The sequence below is a fragment of the Anneissia japonica genome, unplaced genomic scaffold (genome assembly GCF_011630105.1).
Source record: "Anneissia japonica isolate Jap-2015-1 unplaced genomic scaffold, ASM1163010v1 scaffold1785_len1016330_cov206, whole genome shotgun sequence".
NCBI lineage: Eukaryota > Metazoa > Echinodermata > Crinoidea > Comatulida > Comatulidae > Anneissia > Anneissia japonica.
In genome coordinates, this window is record NW_022694363.1 from 483,356 (window position 1) to 501,860 (window position 18,505).

The following is an 18,505-nucleotide window of genomic DNA, read 5'->3' on the forward strand; positions in this document are numbered from 1 at the left end:
AAGAGACAGTTTCTGGTCAATATGCATTGGGGGATTTTTTACGTGGATTGCCATATATGGAGTCAACCAATCACAGGTTCAACGCTATCTCAGTTGCAAAACCATGAAAGATGCACAAATGTAAGAAATATTGTAACGCACCGTAACATAGTGTCGTGAGATATCGTACTGGTGCGGTACTGTATACGATAATCAATAAAGATTTGCACCAGTACGAAATCTCACATGTCCAATGTACTTCGCCGGTGCGCTACAAATAACAGTACTGTATGATGGCTGATCTATCTAAAGAGCCTGTCTCTTATACACATCTTAATATACAATAGACATGGACATGATAATAATTGTTAAGTCGTGATAAAACTACAATATTTATCATGTACTTATTTGCATATAACCAATCTTATTTGAATTCGTAGTCACTGGCTTTACGCTGTGGGGCGCTGTTTGGGCTTGCGGCATAGTCTGTACCTTCTATTGTACTGTTGTAAGTTTTTTTATTACCATATTAGGAATATTTTGTTTTGATTGAAGACTAGGAGTGTTAGAACTATGATTTAGACTTAGCCATATAAATAATATAATGAGAGATGACAATATATATTTTTTAATCAAGAACATGAAATCTGTGTGCTTTAATTTCACTGTGGATACTATGTTTTTTTAAAGGGTGGACTTAAAGCGGTCATATGGACTGACGTATTCCAAGTTAGCGTAATGATTGCTGGTTTTATTGCCGTTATAATAAAAGGATCGATTGATATGGGAGGCTTTAGTAACGTATGGGATATCGCCAACAAAGGAGGGCGCATCGAATTCGTTGAGTATGTCGCATCATTATTGGTGGCACACAATGTATATTACTGGACCTATTTGAAAAACATAAAAATAAACATTAAGCTGCATAGTAGCACATTTAAATGTATTCGATCGACAAATATTCGACAACGATTATCAGTTATCGGGAACCCGGGGAGGGTATTTTACAGATGAAAGGTCCATAGTATGGTTGGGGCTGAGGACTGAGGTACGAAATGTTATGTCTTTGGAATGATACTCTCCGAAACGTAAATTTAAATTTTCTTCTTCTCAATTCTTTTAAATTTTCACAAATTTAGGGGGTTAAGGGAACCGGGCCTTCCTCCTTGAATCCGCCTCTGGCTATAGTATAAGTATGAAAAATGTCCTCTGTTGTTGTCGACGTCTCACGCCATACCCGACCTTTCGTACCCTTTCACTTATTACAGACGTATATAATGTAGTCGGATTGAATAAATATTGACTTGTGATATAGGACACTACAATGCCCTTTATATTTAATCTTCAGTTAGATGTTATGTTTAGCCGAAAGTTTGATTTACACTCGAATTGCCGACCTGGCTGTACCATTGTGTATATAATACCCAAACAAGTAGGAAAACTTTCAACAATTGAATTTAAACTATAAATTGCTAAAAAAACTCGAATCATTATCTTTAATTAAATCTAAGATCTGAGAAAAAGAGTTGTTTTTAATGATTTTAAGACGTAATTCCGATGTTTTTTTTGGTTTTTTTTTTTGGAAATTTTACACTGATTTTAGGAATGATATTTTCAAAGGTCCGTTACTTGGCGAATGATAATGTTTGTAAGAAGTGAAGAATAGAAGTTCCCCTATTGCCTAAAATTATACAAATGATAGTAGCCTATATTTTTTACTGCAACTTCTGGCTTCGAATTTGTTTATATATCCCGATGTAATTTGGTAACTATATTTTTTTAAAATTTGTATTTATTTATTTTTTTAACGGTGTCGAATGCATTAAATTCAATTAAAAGATCATTATTATTAATCTTGCGATTTATACCTTTGCAGTTTCCGAGTGGACCCTCGGGTACGTCATTCTTTCTGGTCAATATGCATTGGGGGATTTTTTACGTGGATTGCCATATATGGAGTCAACCAATCACAGGTTCAACGCTATCTCAGTTGCAAAACCATGAAAGATGCACAAATGTAAGAAATATTGTAACGCACCGTAACATCTGTCTCTTATACACATCTAGATGTGTATAAGAGACAGTGTATATATAGTGTAAATAAACGTACATATAAATATATTTATGCCTAAAATTATATAACCTCAACTAGTTTTCAATATGCCTATTATATACAATATATAATATTATACGAATGTAAATAAGAGAAACAGTGCTCCAATGGAGGAGCAAAAATGATGCTATGTTCGTGTTGAGTATAGTCCTTCAACGTATTAGTTTCTTCTTTATGTGTTGTTAAAGGTGGGAAATGCAACCTCTACACCAGTAATTGCGGTTATAATAAAAGGATCGATTGATATGGGAGGCTTTAGTAACGTATGGGATATCGCCAACAAAGGAGGGCGCATCGAATTCGTTGAGTATGTCGCATCATTATTGGTGGCACACAATGTGTATTACTGGACCTATTTGAAAAACATAAAAATAAACAGTGAAGCTACATAGTAGCAAATTTTGCCTCTAAATGTATTCGATCGACAAATATTCGACAACGATTATCAGTTATCGGGAACCCGGGGAGGGTATTTTACAGATGAAAGGTCCATAGTATGGTTGGGGCTGAGGACTGAGGTACGAAATGTTACCGTATGTCTTTGGAATGACACTCTTCGAAACGTAAATTTAAATTTTCTTCTCAATTCCTTTAAATTTTCACAAATTTAGGGGGTTAAGGGAACCTGGCCTTTCTCCTTGAATCCGCCTCTGGCTATAGTATAAGTATGAAAAATGTCCTCTGTTGGTGTCGGCGTCTCATGCCATACCCGACCTTTCGTACTCTTTCACTTATTACAGACGTATATAATGTAGTCGGATTGAATAAATATTGACTTGTGATATAGGACACTACGATGCCCTTTATATTTAATCTTCAGTTAGATGTTATGTTTAGCCGAACGTTTGATTTACACTCGAATTGCCGACCTGGCTGTACCATTGTGTAGATAATACCCAAACAATTAGGAAAACTTCAACAATTGAATTTAAACTATAAATTGCTCATTTAAAAAAAAACTCGAATCATTATCTTTAAATAAATCTAAGATCGGATAAAAAATTTGTTTTCAATGATTTAAGACTTTTTTTTGGAAATTTTACACTGATTTTAGGAATGATATTTCCAAAGGTCCGTTACTTGGCGAATGATAATGTTTGTAAGAAGTGAAGAATAGAAGTTCCCCTATTGCCTAAAATTATACAAATGATAGTAGCCTATATTTTTTACTGCAACTTCTGGCTTCGAATTTGTTTATATATCCCGATGTAATTTGGTAACTATATTTTTTTAAAATTTGTATTTATTTATTTTTTTAACGGTGTCGAATGCATTAAATTCAATTAAAAGATCATTATTATTAATCTTGCGATTTATACCTTTGCAGTTTCCGAGTGGACCCTCGGGTACGTCATTCTTTCTGGTCAATATGCATTGGGGGATTTTTTACGTGGATTGCCATATATGGAGTCAACCAATCACAGGTTCAACGCTATCTCAGTTGCAAAACCATGAAAGATGCACAAATGTAAGAAATATTGTAACGCACCGTAACATAGTGTCGTGAGATATCGTACTGGTGCGGTACTGTATACGATATTCAATAAAGATTTGCACCAGTACGAAATCTCACATGTCCAATGTACTTCGCCGGTGCGCTACAAATAACAGTACTGTATGAAGGCTGATCTATCTAAAGAGCCGAACATAATAGCAAATGGGTCGAAAAGGAAGTACACTGAATGCTAAAAAAACAAAGCCGAACGTAAATAGTAAATTGGCCGATGTAAATGCGCAAAATGAAAAACCTTTTCCGATGGCAGTATTTTCCATATTATGTACGGGACTTATTATGAAGCCATTCACACTGGTCACACAACGAGTCACAGAATCCAAGTGCAACCAGCAGGAAGATTTAACCCACGGAAAGGTTACATAAAAATCTCCTTTTTGTAATCCAATGTGAACCCGGCTTAAGCAGACATAAGCCTACATATTTTATCAATCTAAAATTGATTAGGATTAATATAGGCTAGAATATTAAGCCTATATGTTATAGTTACGATGTATTAAATAGAAATTTTTATATTTAATACAAAATGAGAGAAACTCAAAACCACAATTATGGCGTCTTTTCAGAGCTTTGTATTTCAATATTCTTGGGTTATTTATCATTGTTTCACTGGCGTCTATGTGTGGTTTGGTAATGTATGCAATATATGAAGACTGTGACCCGTACACTGCAGGGTATGTCAGCCAAACTGACCAGGTAACCTTTTTCGATAACAATAAAAAAAATAATGATAATGATACAGTATATACGGTTATTATTTATATTAATATAATACCATTTTTATACGTATTATCGTTATGATATAGTATGCATGCAGTAGTATAAAGGGGTTGCCATAGAGGCCTACAGGTCACCCCATTCCCCCCCCCGCCATTAAAGATCACCGGGGTTTCCATGGTCTTTAGCAGCTTTTTTCTCTAATTAGAATAAAGATAAAAGACCTTAGTTAATTTGAGACCACAGAAAAGTAGTTTAATTGGGGGTGGTCTATAGAGGGAGACCTGTTACTGCATGATTCACATTATCATTACATTTGCTTCAAATGAATACTATAATATTCGTTATCATAGTTACTTTAGGAAATATTATATTTCCCCTATGCTTAGGCCTATATTCTTACTTGTTGTTCATATTTCATTAGCATTTTGATTATATTTCACGAGTGCTGCTTTGCTTCACAGTTGATGCCTTATCTCGTTATGGACATTTTAGCTGCATTTCCGGGGATACCTGGTCTATTTGTAGCAGCGATGTTTAGTGGCGCCTTAAGGTAATTGTGCTTCCCCGATAAAATTAGACACAATTTTGATATTTAAAAAAACAAATAATGGATAATGTAGCGTAATTAGATTGAAGCTACAGTACTGGTACTTATTTATAACTTTAGTTTTAACTTTAATGCTATAGGCCATAATAAAGATATTCATGGTTAATGAGATAAAGCGAAATAGATGTTGTAATATCAATCAATCATATTTTTCATAGATCATAATACAATATTTTGGAAGTAAAGTGAACGTACCATTATTTGTCATTTTTGGACCTTAATTAATTTTGTTATTAATTTTTTATATTTAATCTTTAATCATTTGCGACTGGAGAGTAATAGCGTTTAATTTATGCCCATATCGATGAACGTGATAAAAGGTGCAATAACGCTGGTAATTTGAAAGTTAAAAAAGAGTTAGTTTTGTTAGAAGGTGTCGGTTATCTCCCACCAGCACTGTGTCCTCTGGACTGAATTCGCTGGCAGCTGTTCTAGGAGAAGACGTTATTAAACCAGTATTTAAACCCACCGAGGAGAGATACACGAAGATCAGTAAAGTAGTAGGTAAGAGAAACTTAATTCTATGATATTACTGTATTATTAATCTTATTACTACTATTCATTACTGTATTTTTACAGTTTTTTTGTTTGTTTGCTTGATGTTTCTGTTGCAGTTGTTGTTGCTGCTGATTCCCTAGTTTGCGGTGTTATCTCGATCGGCCCCACTTTTGTCCCCCTTTCACACATCTCTGGATCCCCACCCCCTGTATAGTACCGGTTAGTTTCTTTATGAGAGAGTGGAGCTAGTTGCTTATAGTTGTGTTAAAAAGTCCTGCAGTCACATGAATCGAACCCATGACCCTGAGATTAGAAGGCACTAGCTACACATCAACTCCACTCCTTTTGTCATAATTCAAGATACTTTGATTCGATTTCAGTATGTTCGTTTGGTTTGGTGTGCATTGGCATGGCGTACGTTGCTTCTCAACTTGGTGATGTTCTTCAGGCGGCTCTCAGCATATTCGGAATGATCGGTGGACCTTTACTTGGCTTATTCATGCTGGGAATGTTTTTTCCATGGACAAACTCAATCGTAAGATCCTACGTTATACGTTAAGTTTACGAGGTACATCCTGTAAAGGATCTAATGTTCAGTAAGCGGAGGGTAAAAGGGGCTGTATGGGCCACTATTCCGGGGTAGCCCCCAACTCGTCTCGAACGATGTGCTGAGTTGTTTAAAGTGCACATGAGCCTATAGTCCTTATCCGAGAAGTTCCACCACCACCAGAACCACAGACAAGCTTGCCGTTCGAACCAGCGCCAATATTATGGCAGTGGCTTGCGGTTCCTCTGTCTTAACCGCTGGGCCATTCGACTCTGCCATGATGTATGATGTCATTATTTATTTTTCTTTTTTCTTTTAAACCTTGATACCGGGTGTAGAGGTGTGCTTCCTTATATGTTGTCGCAACATTTCTGTAATCCTTTTATGTATTTTAAAATAATTTTATGTTTTCAAAGGGGGCAGTTTGCGGGTTATTCAGTGGTTTGGGATTCTCCTTTTGGGTCGGAATTGGCGCACAATTCTACCCACCTGAAGCACAATGGTTGAACAAGAAGGATCTCTCTACGGAGTTATGTAACGATAGTTTTACAACGCTGTCACCGTTTGCAACTACGATGATGCCAACAACAGAGGAGCCATAGTAAGAAAGTGCAATAAATTAAAACAAACAACTTTATGAGCCATAATTAAAATATAACTCACATGTTTAAGGAGTCGATTGCTGTAATTCATTAAGGTTATACAAGATTTCTTTATTGGAAAAACTTTTGCCCATGTAAATTTTGAGCATTATACGACCGTAATTTTTTAGATACAGAAGCATATTGTCTTGTGAATGTTTAACTTAGGCAGAGAAAAAAATGTTACAACTGACTGTAAAAAATAACCTGTAGTGGCTAAGCCTAAGTAGAAAAATAAATTAAAACATTTGCAAATACAGTACTTAAACATACAGAGGTGCATTTAAGCATGATTTAAGAGTAGGGGGTACTTACACGGGGAACTGAGAAGAGTTAAGTGAGGGGCGTCAGTGTTAAATGCGGGGCACTAGAGTTTTATCAGAGTGCAATTTTTTGCTCAGAGAATTTCCAGTGGTGGGGCTGGAGAAGGGAAAACATTTACTGCGCCTGACCCCACTCCCTATAGACACGCCACATCGGGCAAGCCATTGGAATCGACTTAGGCCCCTACATAGTTGAGCTTGATAGCTTGACATGATATAACAACGTTATTTTTTTTTCAGTTCAAACTTGGCTGAAACCTGGTACGCCATGAGCTACTTGTGGTATAGTGGGGTTGCGGTTTTATCAACCGTTTTCTTTGGACTCTTAGCAAGTTTCATATCAGGTACGGTATGTCCTCCAAACTCCGCGGTATAATAGTACGCCTTTTGCGAACGTCATACTTTACTTACAAAAACCTTTCGTTCTAAATAAATCGACGAATCAGATCAACTAGTGCTGTTGCTGTTGGCCAGGTTGTATCTGAATCTGTTATTAATAATATTCATTCATTCCAATTCATGATAATATTGGTTTTTTTTCAGGAGCGCGTGATCCATCCGAGTTAGACCCTGAACTTATCACGCCTTTAAGCGATATCCTGTTTTGCTGTTTTCCGTCAAGATGTCGTAAGGCATTACGATGTGGTGTACTCTACGACGACACTACCGAGGTATAGGCCTACGGGATATGTGTATTTTCATGCATTTTAGGTAGAATCAGTTTTATTTGTGTGTGAAAATGATGCGTGTGTTCATACGCCATTAGAGGTCATGCATAGGCCTATTCATTAGAATCGTTGCTCTTATTAATCCCTGACTCCTCCCAGCGATTAGCACATTCTAAAACTTGTCAGGTCGGCATAGCAATATATCGTAATTATTTGAATCCAATATTGAAAAATTAAGTCATGTATGTTAATTTTATTTTATTTTCATTACCGGATTGGAGATGCTCATGAGCATATAAGATGGTGGCGCCTTCGCCCCAAAAATAGGCAGATCATAAAGAGTGATGATGATGAGGAGGAGGAGAGTAGAGGAGGAGGATTAAGATATTAAAGATGGTTATGATGATTACTCTGCTGATGATAATAATTTTCATGGTTTTTTTTTTCTCTTTAGAACGCGACGTCATTGGATTATGTTGATACTAATGGATCGAAAAAGACCATGGAAAGTCAACATTACCAAAACGGAACGTATGAGACCGCTATGGTTGTGAAGTCATTTCCAGACTCTAATCAAGTATGTTTAAGCTAGGAACAGTTTTAGACTAACTAAATTCCAAAAGGGTTTAGTGATCTTGGAACTTAGAATTACTTATTTATGGTGCCTTATTTCTAGCCCAGACCCTGTGAGCACACAATATCACAGTGGAAAGCAAAGTTCATATGAAAACACACAATGTTCAACTTTCAGAAAGCCAACTAAATGTAAATCTGAAGAAGTCGGACGATATCTTGGAACTTTACTCTCTATAAACATCAACATTTAGTTTACTGAAAGGCCTACGTTACTTTAGAAATTCCATTACATATTCAACACTAAACCATCAAGCTCAATCGAGCACCTACCAAAAAATATGTAATGACAAGTCTCCACTACCCACGCACCCAACACATACAAGGCCAGGCCAGGCCATCCACTCAACGCACGGGTATATCAAACTAAAACACATACAACGCACAGGAACACAAAGTATCCAAACCAGAACAGATAGGAATAACAAGGATATATCCATTTCTCAATACATAATATATATTTGTTTTTGTTAGGCACAAAAGACGGATAACAATGGGTTTGACAACGTTGGATTCGATTAGCAAAAATGCGGATTATAATGGTTACCAACAAATTGAAAAGAAAGAGTATTGTATAAAGTGTTATCGAAGTTGTTTAAGTTGTTTTATATTTGTTCGCAAACAATATTTTCGCTTCTGTCAGAATACAATGACTTTGTGACGACGCATTACTTTTGTGTTGTGTATTAAGTGTTCAAGCCCAACCAAAGGTGATTCACTTCAGTTTATTTAGACTGAGTAGGCCTAGATAATGAAACAGTTAAGCGCACCTTAAGTGCATTACAGTAGTACACTCCTCAAGCACAATGCGTATATATTTTAATGAATTTTTCAGTGTAACAAAAATGATCAACATGTTGGGATGGAACATTTTGAAAAAGACATTTGACCATATGCAGAACAATAACTTTCTCTTCCTGCAGAAGTGAACAAGCTCGAATTCCATCGAGCTCTTTTAGTTCTGCGCCTTCAATTAAGGAGCAGCTTCTGATTCGAGTTTAGTTATTCTAGAAGTTTGTCTCTATTTATAAACGAATAGAAGTATCTCAGTATCTGTCAACCAGGAGTATAAATGAACACCGTACCTGGTATAATCTTAAATTATGGCATTCGATTTAAGCTGATCACCTTCACCAATGCTGGGACTGAGGTTGGTGTTAACACTGAGCCGTGTGCAGTGGATGACTAAAGCCAGGCACCCACACTGCGTGCCCGAGGGTCGTCGCTGACGCGATTCAATGGAGTACGCAGCGGCATAATGGATCGGTTTTAATGACGATCCGTTCAGACTGTCATCATCGACAATCAACATGCGGCGTCGCGTCGTCTAACGTCCACATGGAACGAAGTTGGATTCGACCGTCGTACGATGCAGTGAATACCCTACTTAAGAGATAGCTGAGAATTGAAGGTTTGCCAAGTGCTTTGGCAAAATGCGCAGTACAGATGTTTGTATTATTTGTAAGAAAGCAAGTAATAATCAATAGGCGTGTTAAATTAACAGGCAATTAATGTGGTTTCAACAAACATGTATGTCCCAACCTTAAGTTCCAGATCTTTATGGACGACGGACAGTAGGCCTATATGAATGCCGCATTTATGGTTAACAAAAAAGATAAATACGTACGCACAAACACCCTTTTGCTTTTGTGGCAACAAAAGTAGATGATCAGAAGCCTTCATTAATAAATGTTTCCCGTAAAAAGTAAATATAGTAAGCTGTGGTTGATGGGTTCCTCAATTTGCTTAATCAATTATTTTTTTCCGGACACCATTGGAAACAAACCTTCTATTTGAAAGGGTCATCCAATGCTTCCTCTTCACTTTTCTTTTGCTTTTAGGTATGGTTCCTTGTTTGATACGGTGATTTTTTCTTTATGTTTTTTAAGTTTAAAACTGTGCCTTTCGTTTCCTTATTTTTTTTTTCGTGAACTGTCTGATTTCTCTTTAACTTTTTGATGTTGCCCTTTGTCTTTTTGAATGGTTTTATTTTTGTATGTAAATTTTTACTGTTATTTCCTATTTCTTTTGATGTAGTTTTTATTGTTAAATGGGCTTCTTTGTACTACGAGCATGACATAAAAATAAACAAATAATTCTAAATTTGAAAATTGATTATGTGATTCTGTTAGCAATTTAATGTTTTTATTGAATTTGTAGAAGTTTTTTAGCAATATCTCAATAACAAGTTATAATGTAGTTGTATAAATCCAAATTCATGCATTGTTTATTGTGACTTTTAAAACAATGTAAAACAAAGTTTTAAGACTTTCATAAGAAAGAGAACAGTTATTTTATCACATAATTTGTTTATAATTTATTAAGAAGTCATTTTTTATACAATAATATTTAGTACCTGATAGGATCACAATTACAGATCAATTTATGCAGTATCTCAAACGACCAGATGATGTAATAGTGTTGTAACAGCTGGGCAAACGCAACTGACTCCAACATCCGTTATAGTTCTTAAATATTTTTTTTACATCCTGCATTATCTGCAACTTATATTATTCTAATTGTGACTTTTATAAACTGTATCTCTGCATTTTATGATATTGCTAATTCAGTTAATTGTTGACTATGGATTTGTATATATTCACCTATTATATGAGTGAATGATATCTATTGTTTTCAAGTTTTTGAAAAACATTAGTTGCAGATAATCAAATGCCTGCCTGCATTCTGCAAACCTCAACTCCTTTCCCCTTCTGATCTGGAATTGCACTGTAACAAAAATGTAGGCCTACATCAAATTCCAAATCATGCATCCAACTAATAGTATTTTTATCTATTGATATTTTATTTATTTATTAATTGATTTTTTTTGTGAAAATAAAAGACCATTAGGCAAAGGAGTTGATGTCACGTTTTGGATAAACCTTATATCAGGTATTTATTTTACATTATAAACACATTCAATGATATTGCCATTCAGTACAGATAAGTAAAAGCTCCATGCTTAATTCCTCTAGCAGTAAACAAATTTACTATTTTAAAAGTTTATCAACATAATTTGAGTGAAAACCCTCGTACAGGCTTTAAAAAAGAAACACTAGCTTCATTTTGTTCCCTTAGTAAAAAAAAACCATATGTAAAAAATTCAGACAATACAAATTTCACTATTATATTTCAGTGCTTTTACAAGCATAAAAATCCCCCTCAACGTAAGAGTATTTACGATTCTGCAAAACATGTGTTGATGCATAAATTGGTGGTTGATGAATGGATATGAAGACTGATTATAACTTCAGACTTAAATACTTACCATCTTAATAAAAGCAATGAAAAGGCCAGCAACCAATTCGAAGTTCAATATACATATTTCAATGAATTTATAAAATCCGTCCATTTGGTCAATCAATTAAATATAATAAATAATAATTTTATCAATTAAAATTCCTTTTTCCTTTTAATAACCAAAAATTAGCTAAAATGATGGATAGTTGAATGCAGCATACTTATTAGCCAAAAAGGAGCGACTGACAGTAATTGTAATAAATAATAATATATGCGCCATAGTATCCAGAATGTCAGAGTGCAAGGGTCAAGGGTCAACAAATGTACAACAATAAGTCAAGTCGTAGTTTGAACCGTGCATGCTCATATCAAGGTCAATCAGGCTCCGGAGGAAAACAACTTTTTGATATGTTGCAGAACTGATTTTCTAAGACAGAAAAAAGTATCTTGATCAAAAACTGAGCAACGGTGAATGAGATTCAGAATTTTGAATATTTAAAATCTGGAGGAAACAGGTGTAAAAATTGGCGGTTACGCCCCTTTTTCCCCTAGTTTTTAAATATTAAAAAATCTGTATCTCATTCACCGTTCCCCAGTTTTTCGTCAAACAACTTTTTTCTGTCTTAGAAAAATCAGTTCTACAACATATCAAAAATTTTTTTCCTCCAGAGTCTGACTTTAAATGCTTTGAAGCATACTTTGTCTTATAGAGGCATTGTATTATGGAATGAGATGTCAGATGTACAGAGAGGAGCTTCAACACTCCCTAGACTTGTAAACCTTTTGTAATTGTTGGTAGTGTGCATCTCTATAGCCTTGGCTGAAGTGGTTTTAATGCCAATATACAATATTTCGTATAGTATCGTATGGTAGGCTCCAAAGAGATCTACGGTCAGAATGTTAAGCCTGTTACCATACCTTCCTGTTTTTCTCATTGCTGATCCCCTATTACTTTCATTATCTGTTGTTTAATTATTTTTGTAGCTTCTCCAGCATTTGTTATAAAAAGTCTATCGTAGCTGACTAGTTTCAGGACGTCATTTTCCAAGAAACCATATTTAAACGTGATAAGTTCTGGACAACGCTTCTTAGAAGTTATCTTAGCAACACTAGAGAGGGCTCGTCTTGCAGTGATATGTGCAAATCCCTTACGATCAGGTATGTCCCGAAGAATGTATAGATGAGACTCCGTAAGGAGCAGGTTGCTGGAAAATAAGTTATTTGTATTACATTAAGTTACATACTGTATTTCAGCGCAATAACAATAATACAGCAATTTAAAACTTTGCCAAGGGATACAAGGAAAAATCAAAATAAATTTTAAAAACAAAATAAAGCTTGGCAACTGACAGTGAGACCAGACGAAACAAAACATCAGACAAAGAAAACAGTAAACTTGAACAGGTCAAAGCGATCTAGTTGTGGAACAGAATGTTGGCGAAAACTAAAGGCCGACTCAGACAGCGTTGTACGACACAGCCCGACGCAATTCATCGTCGGAGAGTCTTAAGCCATCATGAGAATATTAAACATTATTATTCTACGACGTGACAGTCCTCGACGCACACCAACGTGTCTGTGTTTAACTCACACAGATCCAACGTGTCAACAAATCGCGTCGGCTGCTTCATATGACGCTGTCTGAGTTGGGCTTGATGAGATGAGGAAACAAATGAATGGAGAATTGTTGAATAGAAATAAGGGAACAAATGTAAGCAGGGGTACTGGTTGGAGATTCATGATTAAATGTGATGGAAAGTGTGCAAAAAGAATTCTGTGCCCAATAGGCAACCAATGAAGTTGCCGGAGCAGTGGACTTGCATTACGAAAGCCGAAAAGATGAAACATGCACACCTATTCTGAATATTATTGAGCCTAGGAAAATCTCTCTTAGAAAGTTGAGCGGTTGGCTGACAGGCATTTTTCCTGCTTCTTGTGCTGAAACCCCAGTTCAAACCGGGCCAGCCTTGGGATTTAGTTGGATTCTGATCGCTTGGTTTTTCAAATAACCCTTACATTGAGAGTTAGGCGGGTTAAGGACAATGTTTGTATCCATTTGTGTCTGTTAAGTTGTAGTTAAGTTGGAGGGAGCCGCACAGAGGCTGCCACAGGCCCCCAAGGAACCAGCCTAATTTCTGATTTCCGATTACAATGAGGACAACTAAAAGTGCATTACAGTGTTCAATCCTGGAAAGAATATGGGCGTGGACAACATTATGACAGGTGTCCAAATCAATATATATTTCATAAACGGAACAGACCACAAAGCTGTTTATTATTGGTTTGTGTTTCTAGATGACATTTTCATTTCAGGATCAAAAGGAACGGCAAGATTATTTTAATAAGCTGATGATGCGATGAAGATTTCAGCTTGTCGTTAAGCAGCAACATATATTATGACATCCATAATTGCAGGCCGTTAATGCAAGATAACAGTGCGTAAAACATTTTGTAGTAAGATCAGTGCAAATAATTATAACAAGACCTACATCTTCAATGAAACTCACCAAGGACTCATGAAGCCATTATCCCTGACCTCCTGACATTTGAACTTGTGTGTGACCTCTGGTTTCTTGAGCCATGTGTCTATATTTACTACTTCCCTTCTGTCATCATCAGAGAGATTAGAAGAATTTCCATCTGTTAAAAAATAAATATTTACTTGTGGTAACAATAATGGTGTAAGAGCACAATGATATTATATTTTAAAGAATTGTATTAAAGGAAAGATAAAGAAAGATACTTTAAACCTTCGCTCTGCATTTCGCTTGTGTCCTTGGACAAGGCAGTTTACCTATGTTTGTCTCTCTCCACCCAGGAGTACAAATGAGTATCTGGTTGAAGTACTTGTGGGAGGTTAAAAAGGCGGACTATAAAGGAGCTGGCCACCCTACCACACAATGCCGAAGCTTAGTACAATGGGCTATCAGCTCATTCCAATACATTCAGTATTGAATACGAGACTGCATTTACGTTTAATAGCAGTATTATAGTCGGAATGGTTGCATATTAATAGTTTTGCAACATTAAATTTGTATTCGTTATTTTGCGTCAGTGAATATTGATTAGATATCTGCATCTGTTACATTCTGCACAAATGAATGGTGTTTCTAGCCCGTGCAGTGTGTAAACATGGGGGTCGTCAACAATATCTATTTACATTTTAAAATGGGTGTGGCTGTTAAAACTATATATCCAGCTTCTAAGATGGGACTTACAAGACTGTAGAGTAGGTGAACAATGAATATAGTCAGGAAGTAAATTCCATTCAGGAATAATTATAGGATACTGTATGAGATGATATTGTCTCTTACCATTGTCTTCATCATCATCTGCTATGGTGAAGACAGGCTGCATTTTACTGGCTTTATACCTTTTTCCTGTCACTTCACTACTAACATGGCTATAGAAAAAGATGAATTGAAAAGAAATAATAATATTGAAATTAAACAAACACAAATTTGTATATTGCTACATTGGTAACATTTCAGCCTGAATTACACATGGACAATTTGCGGGAACATTATGTGATTCTGCCACCTACCGGTCTTCTTGGGTCACTTCATTCTTAATGAAATCAATCATCTTATCTTTGACGGTTGCGGACTTGCTCTTTAGCGTGGATGTCAGTTTACCCATGAATGCTGCCCCCTTCACAGCCAATGTCGGCTGTGCTATATCTTCACACTGAATTTAATTTAAAAAAAAGAAAATATACAAATTACAAGTGTTTGGTGTCTTTTTTATAACTGCTTTATACAACCAACCTCCTTGAGGACTTGAATTAGGGATCTTGTACATACTCTGAGAATTATTTCTACAAGACCACCAAGGCTTTGTGGTAAATCAAACTGCTAGTAGCAATAAAAATATCACAATATTATTGATTGCTAAATGGAAAAAATAGCCTAAGATCTATAGATACACCCACGACTAAGCATTAGAAATGGAATGAATACTGGAATTTTATTGTAACCAGCTACAATTTCAACCATTTGCTACTCAACCTTACATATCTTAAATATATCATAACCAAAGCTTTCCATATATATTCTTTACCTGCAAATCTGGATACACCATGCATAATTATTCATCTATTCTATCTTTCTACAGAAATAACACTTTCAGACGGAAATAACACTTTCAGTGCTAAAGCATTGATTTCCAAAATGGTTCAGTATTAACCCTTTCACTGCGTGTACCCGGCAATGCCGGGTATAAACACATATTGTTGAATTGCGCGTACCCGGCACTACCGGGTATGTAGAAAAAATATTGTTAAAAATCAGGAAGAGGTTCTGCGCCCTCTATAGTTTTTTTCTATGAACTATAATTAACCTTTTATCGGAAAAAAGTGTTTTCGAGTGGTTAGGCGCAAAATGGCGGGTGCACGGCCTCAAAACAAACGGTACAATGTCGATGAAGCTATGGACCAGATCTTTGCAGATACGGATAGTGAAGATAACTTTGAATTGGATGATTCTTGCATTTCTTTTCCCCCAGTCGACCATGATAGTGACGACAGTGATTCTAAGGACGAAAACGATGATTCTCTCAACTTGGGAGGCCCTGCACAGGGTCAAGGTGGCAATGCCTTGCCCGCAGATTTCCTTTCCACATTTCACACAATAGAACAGGCTAATTTGTATAGTTCTAAAATAAAGTAACCGTATGATGTTTGCAACGATGCATTTATATTTACAACCTGGATTATATAAAGCATAAATAAAAACGTATGGCAAAAAGTACATCTAACAGTGATTTTCTGCAAAATTTTATATTTTCACAATTTTGAAGAAAAACTTTGATTATTTGCGGTTTTGGAATAAAACGATCAAACTAACTCATTTTTTTTGTTTTTATTCACCTTGTGTGTCTGCATCATTATAAAGTAAAAAAAAAAACATTCCATAAAAATTTCATTGGGAAAAATTGGGTTTTTATCAAAATTTGAGAAAAAACAGAAATTCAAAATGGCGACTTTGAGGTCACATGACTACCTAATTATGCAAAATACCAAATATCAATGTTCCTCGCGTATGCCAACCTATTGCTCGCCCCAACACACAAAAAGAATTTCGAAATAACCTCTTTTAGTATTTTTTTTGAATTATTTTAAAAATTAACTTTTTTCGTTAAAAAAAAAGTCCCAGCACAGGGGGTGCATATACCTACAGCAGTGAAAGGGTTAAAGCAAAAAACTATTAAAGAAATATAATTAAAAACAATTTCTTAATGTGACACTATGATTGATTGATTGACTGATGGATTGATACTTACAAGTTCTTCCTCTGATATGGCCATCTCTGGAGTGCATACAATGCATGTGTTAACAGCATGGTCTGTCAAACCTGTTCCAAGTTCCTTCTCAAGCAGCTTATGTAGTGCATTGAACCCACCTGCTGCTATGCTTACATATTGACTCTTTTTCTAATACACAAAATGATTCATTAGAATTATTATCACATACACCAACATTGTCAAAGCATGTGTGCAATGGTAAGGCTGTGAACTTCCAATCAAAACATCAGAGACGTTGAGGTTGTCTAATAAAATGCTGTCCCCCAAGAGTATAATTAATTTGGTACCTCCTCGGTAGATGTGAATATCTAATGTATTGATCATCAGTTGAAACGCTATATATTTTTTTTAAGTAATGGTAGAAAATGTATCATAGAAGACCAGCTGATATTCAGCCCCCTTGAATGAATGAATTAATGTGATAGATTATAAACTTTTATGAGGCTTATAAAGTAAAAAGTTTTTCCAGTTACAAAAAAAAAATTCCTGGTGTCAAAGGATTCGCACCTAGGAGTTTGGAAGAAACGTATCTTAACCATCCAACAAGCTACACCGTGCTTACAAGACATTACTGGATATTTCCCCAGGAAGTTGAGTACATGTTCCTTAGGTGTTTGATCCAATGAAAGGCAAATATGAAGGCCTTGTCATTATGCAAATTATAATATTATATGAGCCATTCTTCAGTAGCTAGTGACAAAAAGATATTTGTCATGCCTAAATATGGCCATGGTGACATCACATCATGACCATTTATAGGCACATCATGACTCTATAAATGGGCATGATGACATCACATCATGACCATATATAGGCACATCATGACCATATATAGGCACATCATGTCGCTATATGGTCATGACGACATCATATCATGACCATATATAGGCACATAACGACTAAATATGGGCATGATGACATCATATCATGACTATATATAGGCACATCATGACTAAATATGGGCATGACATCATATCATGACCATATATAGGCATATCATGACTAAATATGGGCATACATTAGTTTTCTGAAAAAAAAAATGTGATAGTATGGATAGAGCTAAAGTCTTGAGTACTACATTGAAGCCAACAGAAAAAACAAAAAACAAACGATCATGAAAACATGTGAACATACCTGCAGAAAATTGGCAACTACCATGTGGACATACTGGTCTTCCTCTTCCCTGCCACTCCCCATGAAGCAGAGGTGTTCTCCAGCTGCATCAGACCCTGCCTCTACAGCCTGCTGTTGAGCTGCTGACAATGCTTTGACGGCACTTACAAATTCTGTTGGCTGCTGTAGCATCTGTTAGAACACAATTAAATAGAATGAATTTTGAAACAGACTCGGGAGGGCAAACAAGAAAAATGTGAGATGTGAAATGAAAGCATTTAGAGATAAAATTGAATGAGGTACTTAAAAACTGGGAGTGGGGGGAAAGGTTATTATGAGTTGGTAAAATCAGGTTTTGGATCATACTGCAACAGCATATTCATTAATGAAACAAAAAAAATATGAGATGGAAAATGGAAGCATTTAGGGAGATACCTACCAAGTTAGCATCAAGGTGAAAAGCGGTTGGTAAGTGACCACTGTTGTACTGGTCTGCTGGACGACAATCAACAACAAAATAAGTTACACTATCAACCTATGAAACATAAAAACATGAATAACCAATAATTGACAGCAGCTTAGCTTAATCAATTGAACGGGTGATATATG

General features: G+C 35.8%; 2 protein-coding genes across 2 annotated transcripts in view; one reads left to right on the forward strand and one right to left on the reverse strand.

The window, feature by feature from the left end:
• The window catches only part of LOC117101006 (sodium-coupled monocarboxylate transporter 1-like), a 13,101-nt gene extending 2,748 nt beyond the window's left edge, over positions 1 to 10,353 (forward strand). The window contains exons 4-16 of the mRNA XM_033240854.1: positions 420 to 487; positions 670 to 751; positions 2,327 to 2,399; positions 3,420 to 3,560; positions 4,172 to 4,301; positions 4,787 to 4,875; positions 5,327 to 5,436; positions 5,811 to 5,965; positions 6,394 to 6,578; positions 7,182 to 7,285; positions 7,485 to 7,612; positions 8,064 to 8,186; positions 8,717 to 10,353. Coding sequence (XP_033096745.1) covers positions 420 to 487; positions 670 to 751; positions 2,327 to 2,399; positions 3,420 to 3,560; positions 4,172 to 4,301; positions 4,787 to 4,875; positions 5,327 to 5,436; positions 5,811 to 5,965; positions 6,394 to 6,578; positions 7,182 to 7,285; positions 7,485 to 7,612; positions 8,064 to 8,186; positions 8,717 to 8,764 — 1,436 coding nt within the window. The 3' untranslated portion in view covers positions 8,765 to 10,353. The remainder of the gene's footprint in view (positions 1 to 419; positions 488 to 669; positions 752 to 2,326; positions 2,400 to 3,419; positions 3,561 to 4,171; positions 4,302 to 4,786; positions 4,876 to 5,326; positions 5,437 to 5,810; positions 5,966 to 6,393; positions 6,579 to 7,181; positions 7,286 to 7,484; positions 7,613 to 8,063; positions 8,187 to 8,716) is intronic.
• Positions 10,354 to 10,544: 191 nt separating this feature from the next.
• Positions 10,545 to 18,505, reverse strand: part of LOC117101007 (TBC1 domain family member 23-like) — an 11,802-nt gene continuing 3,841 nt past the window's right edge. Inside the window, exons 4-10 of the mRNA XM_033240855.1 lie at positions 18,336 to 18,431; positions 17,918 to 18,088; positions 16,763 to 16,912; positions 15,027 to 15,169; positions 14,797 to 14,885; positions 13,990 to 14,122; positions 10,545 to 12,687 (exon numbers count right to left, since the gene is read on the reverse strand). Of these exons, the coding sequence (XP_033096746.1) occupies positions 12,414 to 12,687; positions 13,990 to 14,122; positions 14,797 to 14,885; positions 15,027 to 15,169; positions 16,763 to 16,912; positions 17,918 to 18,088; positions 18,336 to 18,431 (1,056 nt within the window). The 3' untranslated portion in view covers positions 10,545 to 12,413. The remainder of the gene's footprint in view (positions 12,688 to 13,989; positions 14,123 to 14,796; positions 14,886 to 15,026; positions 15,170 to 16,762; positions 16,913 to 17,917; positions 18,089 to 18,335; positions 18,432 to 18,505) is intronic.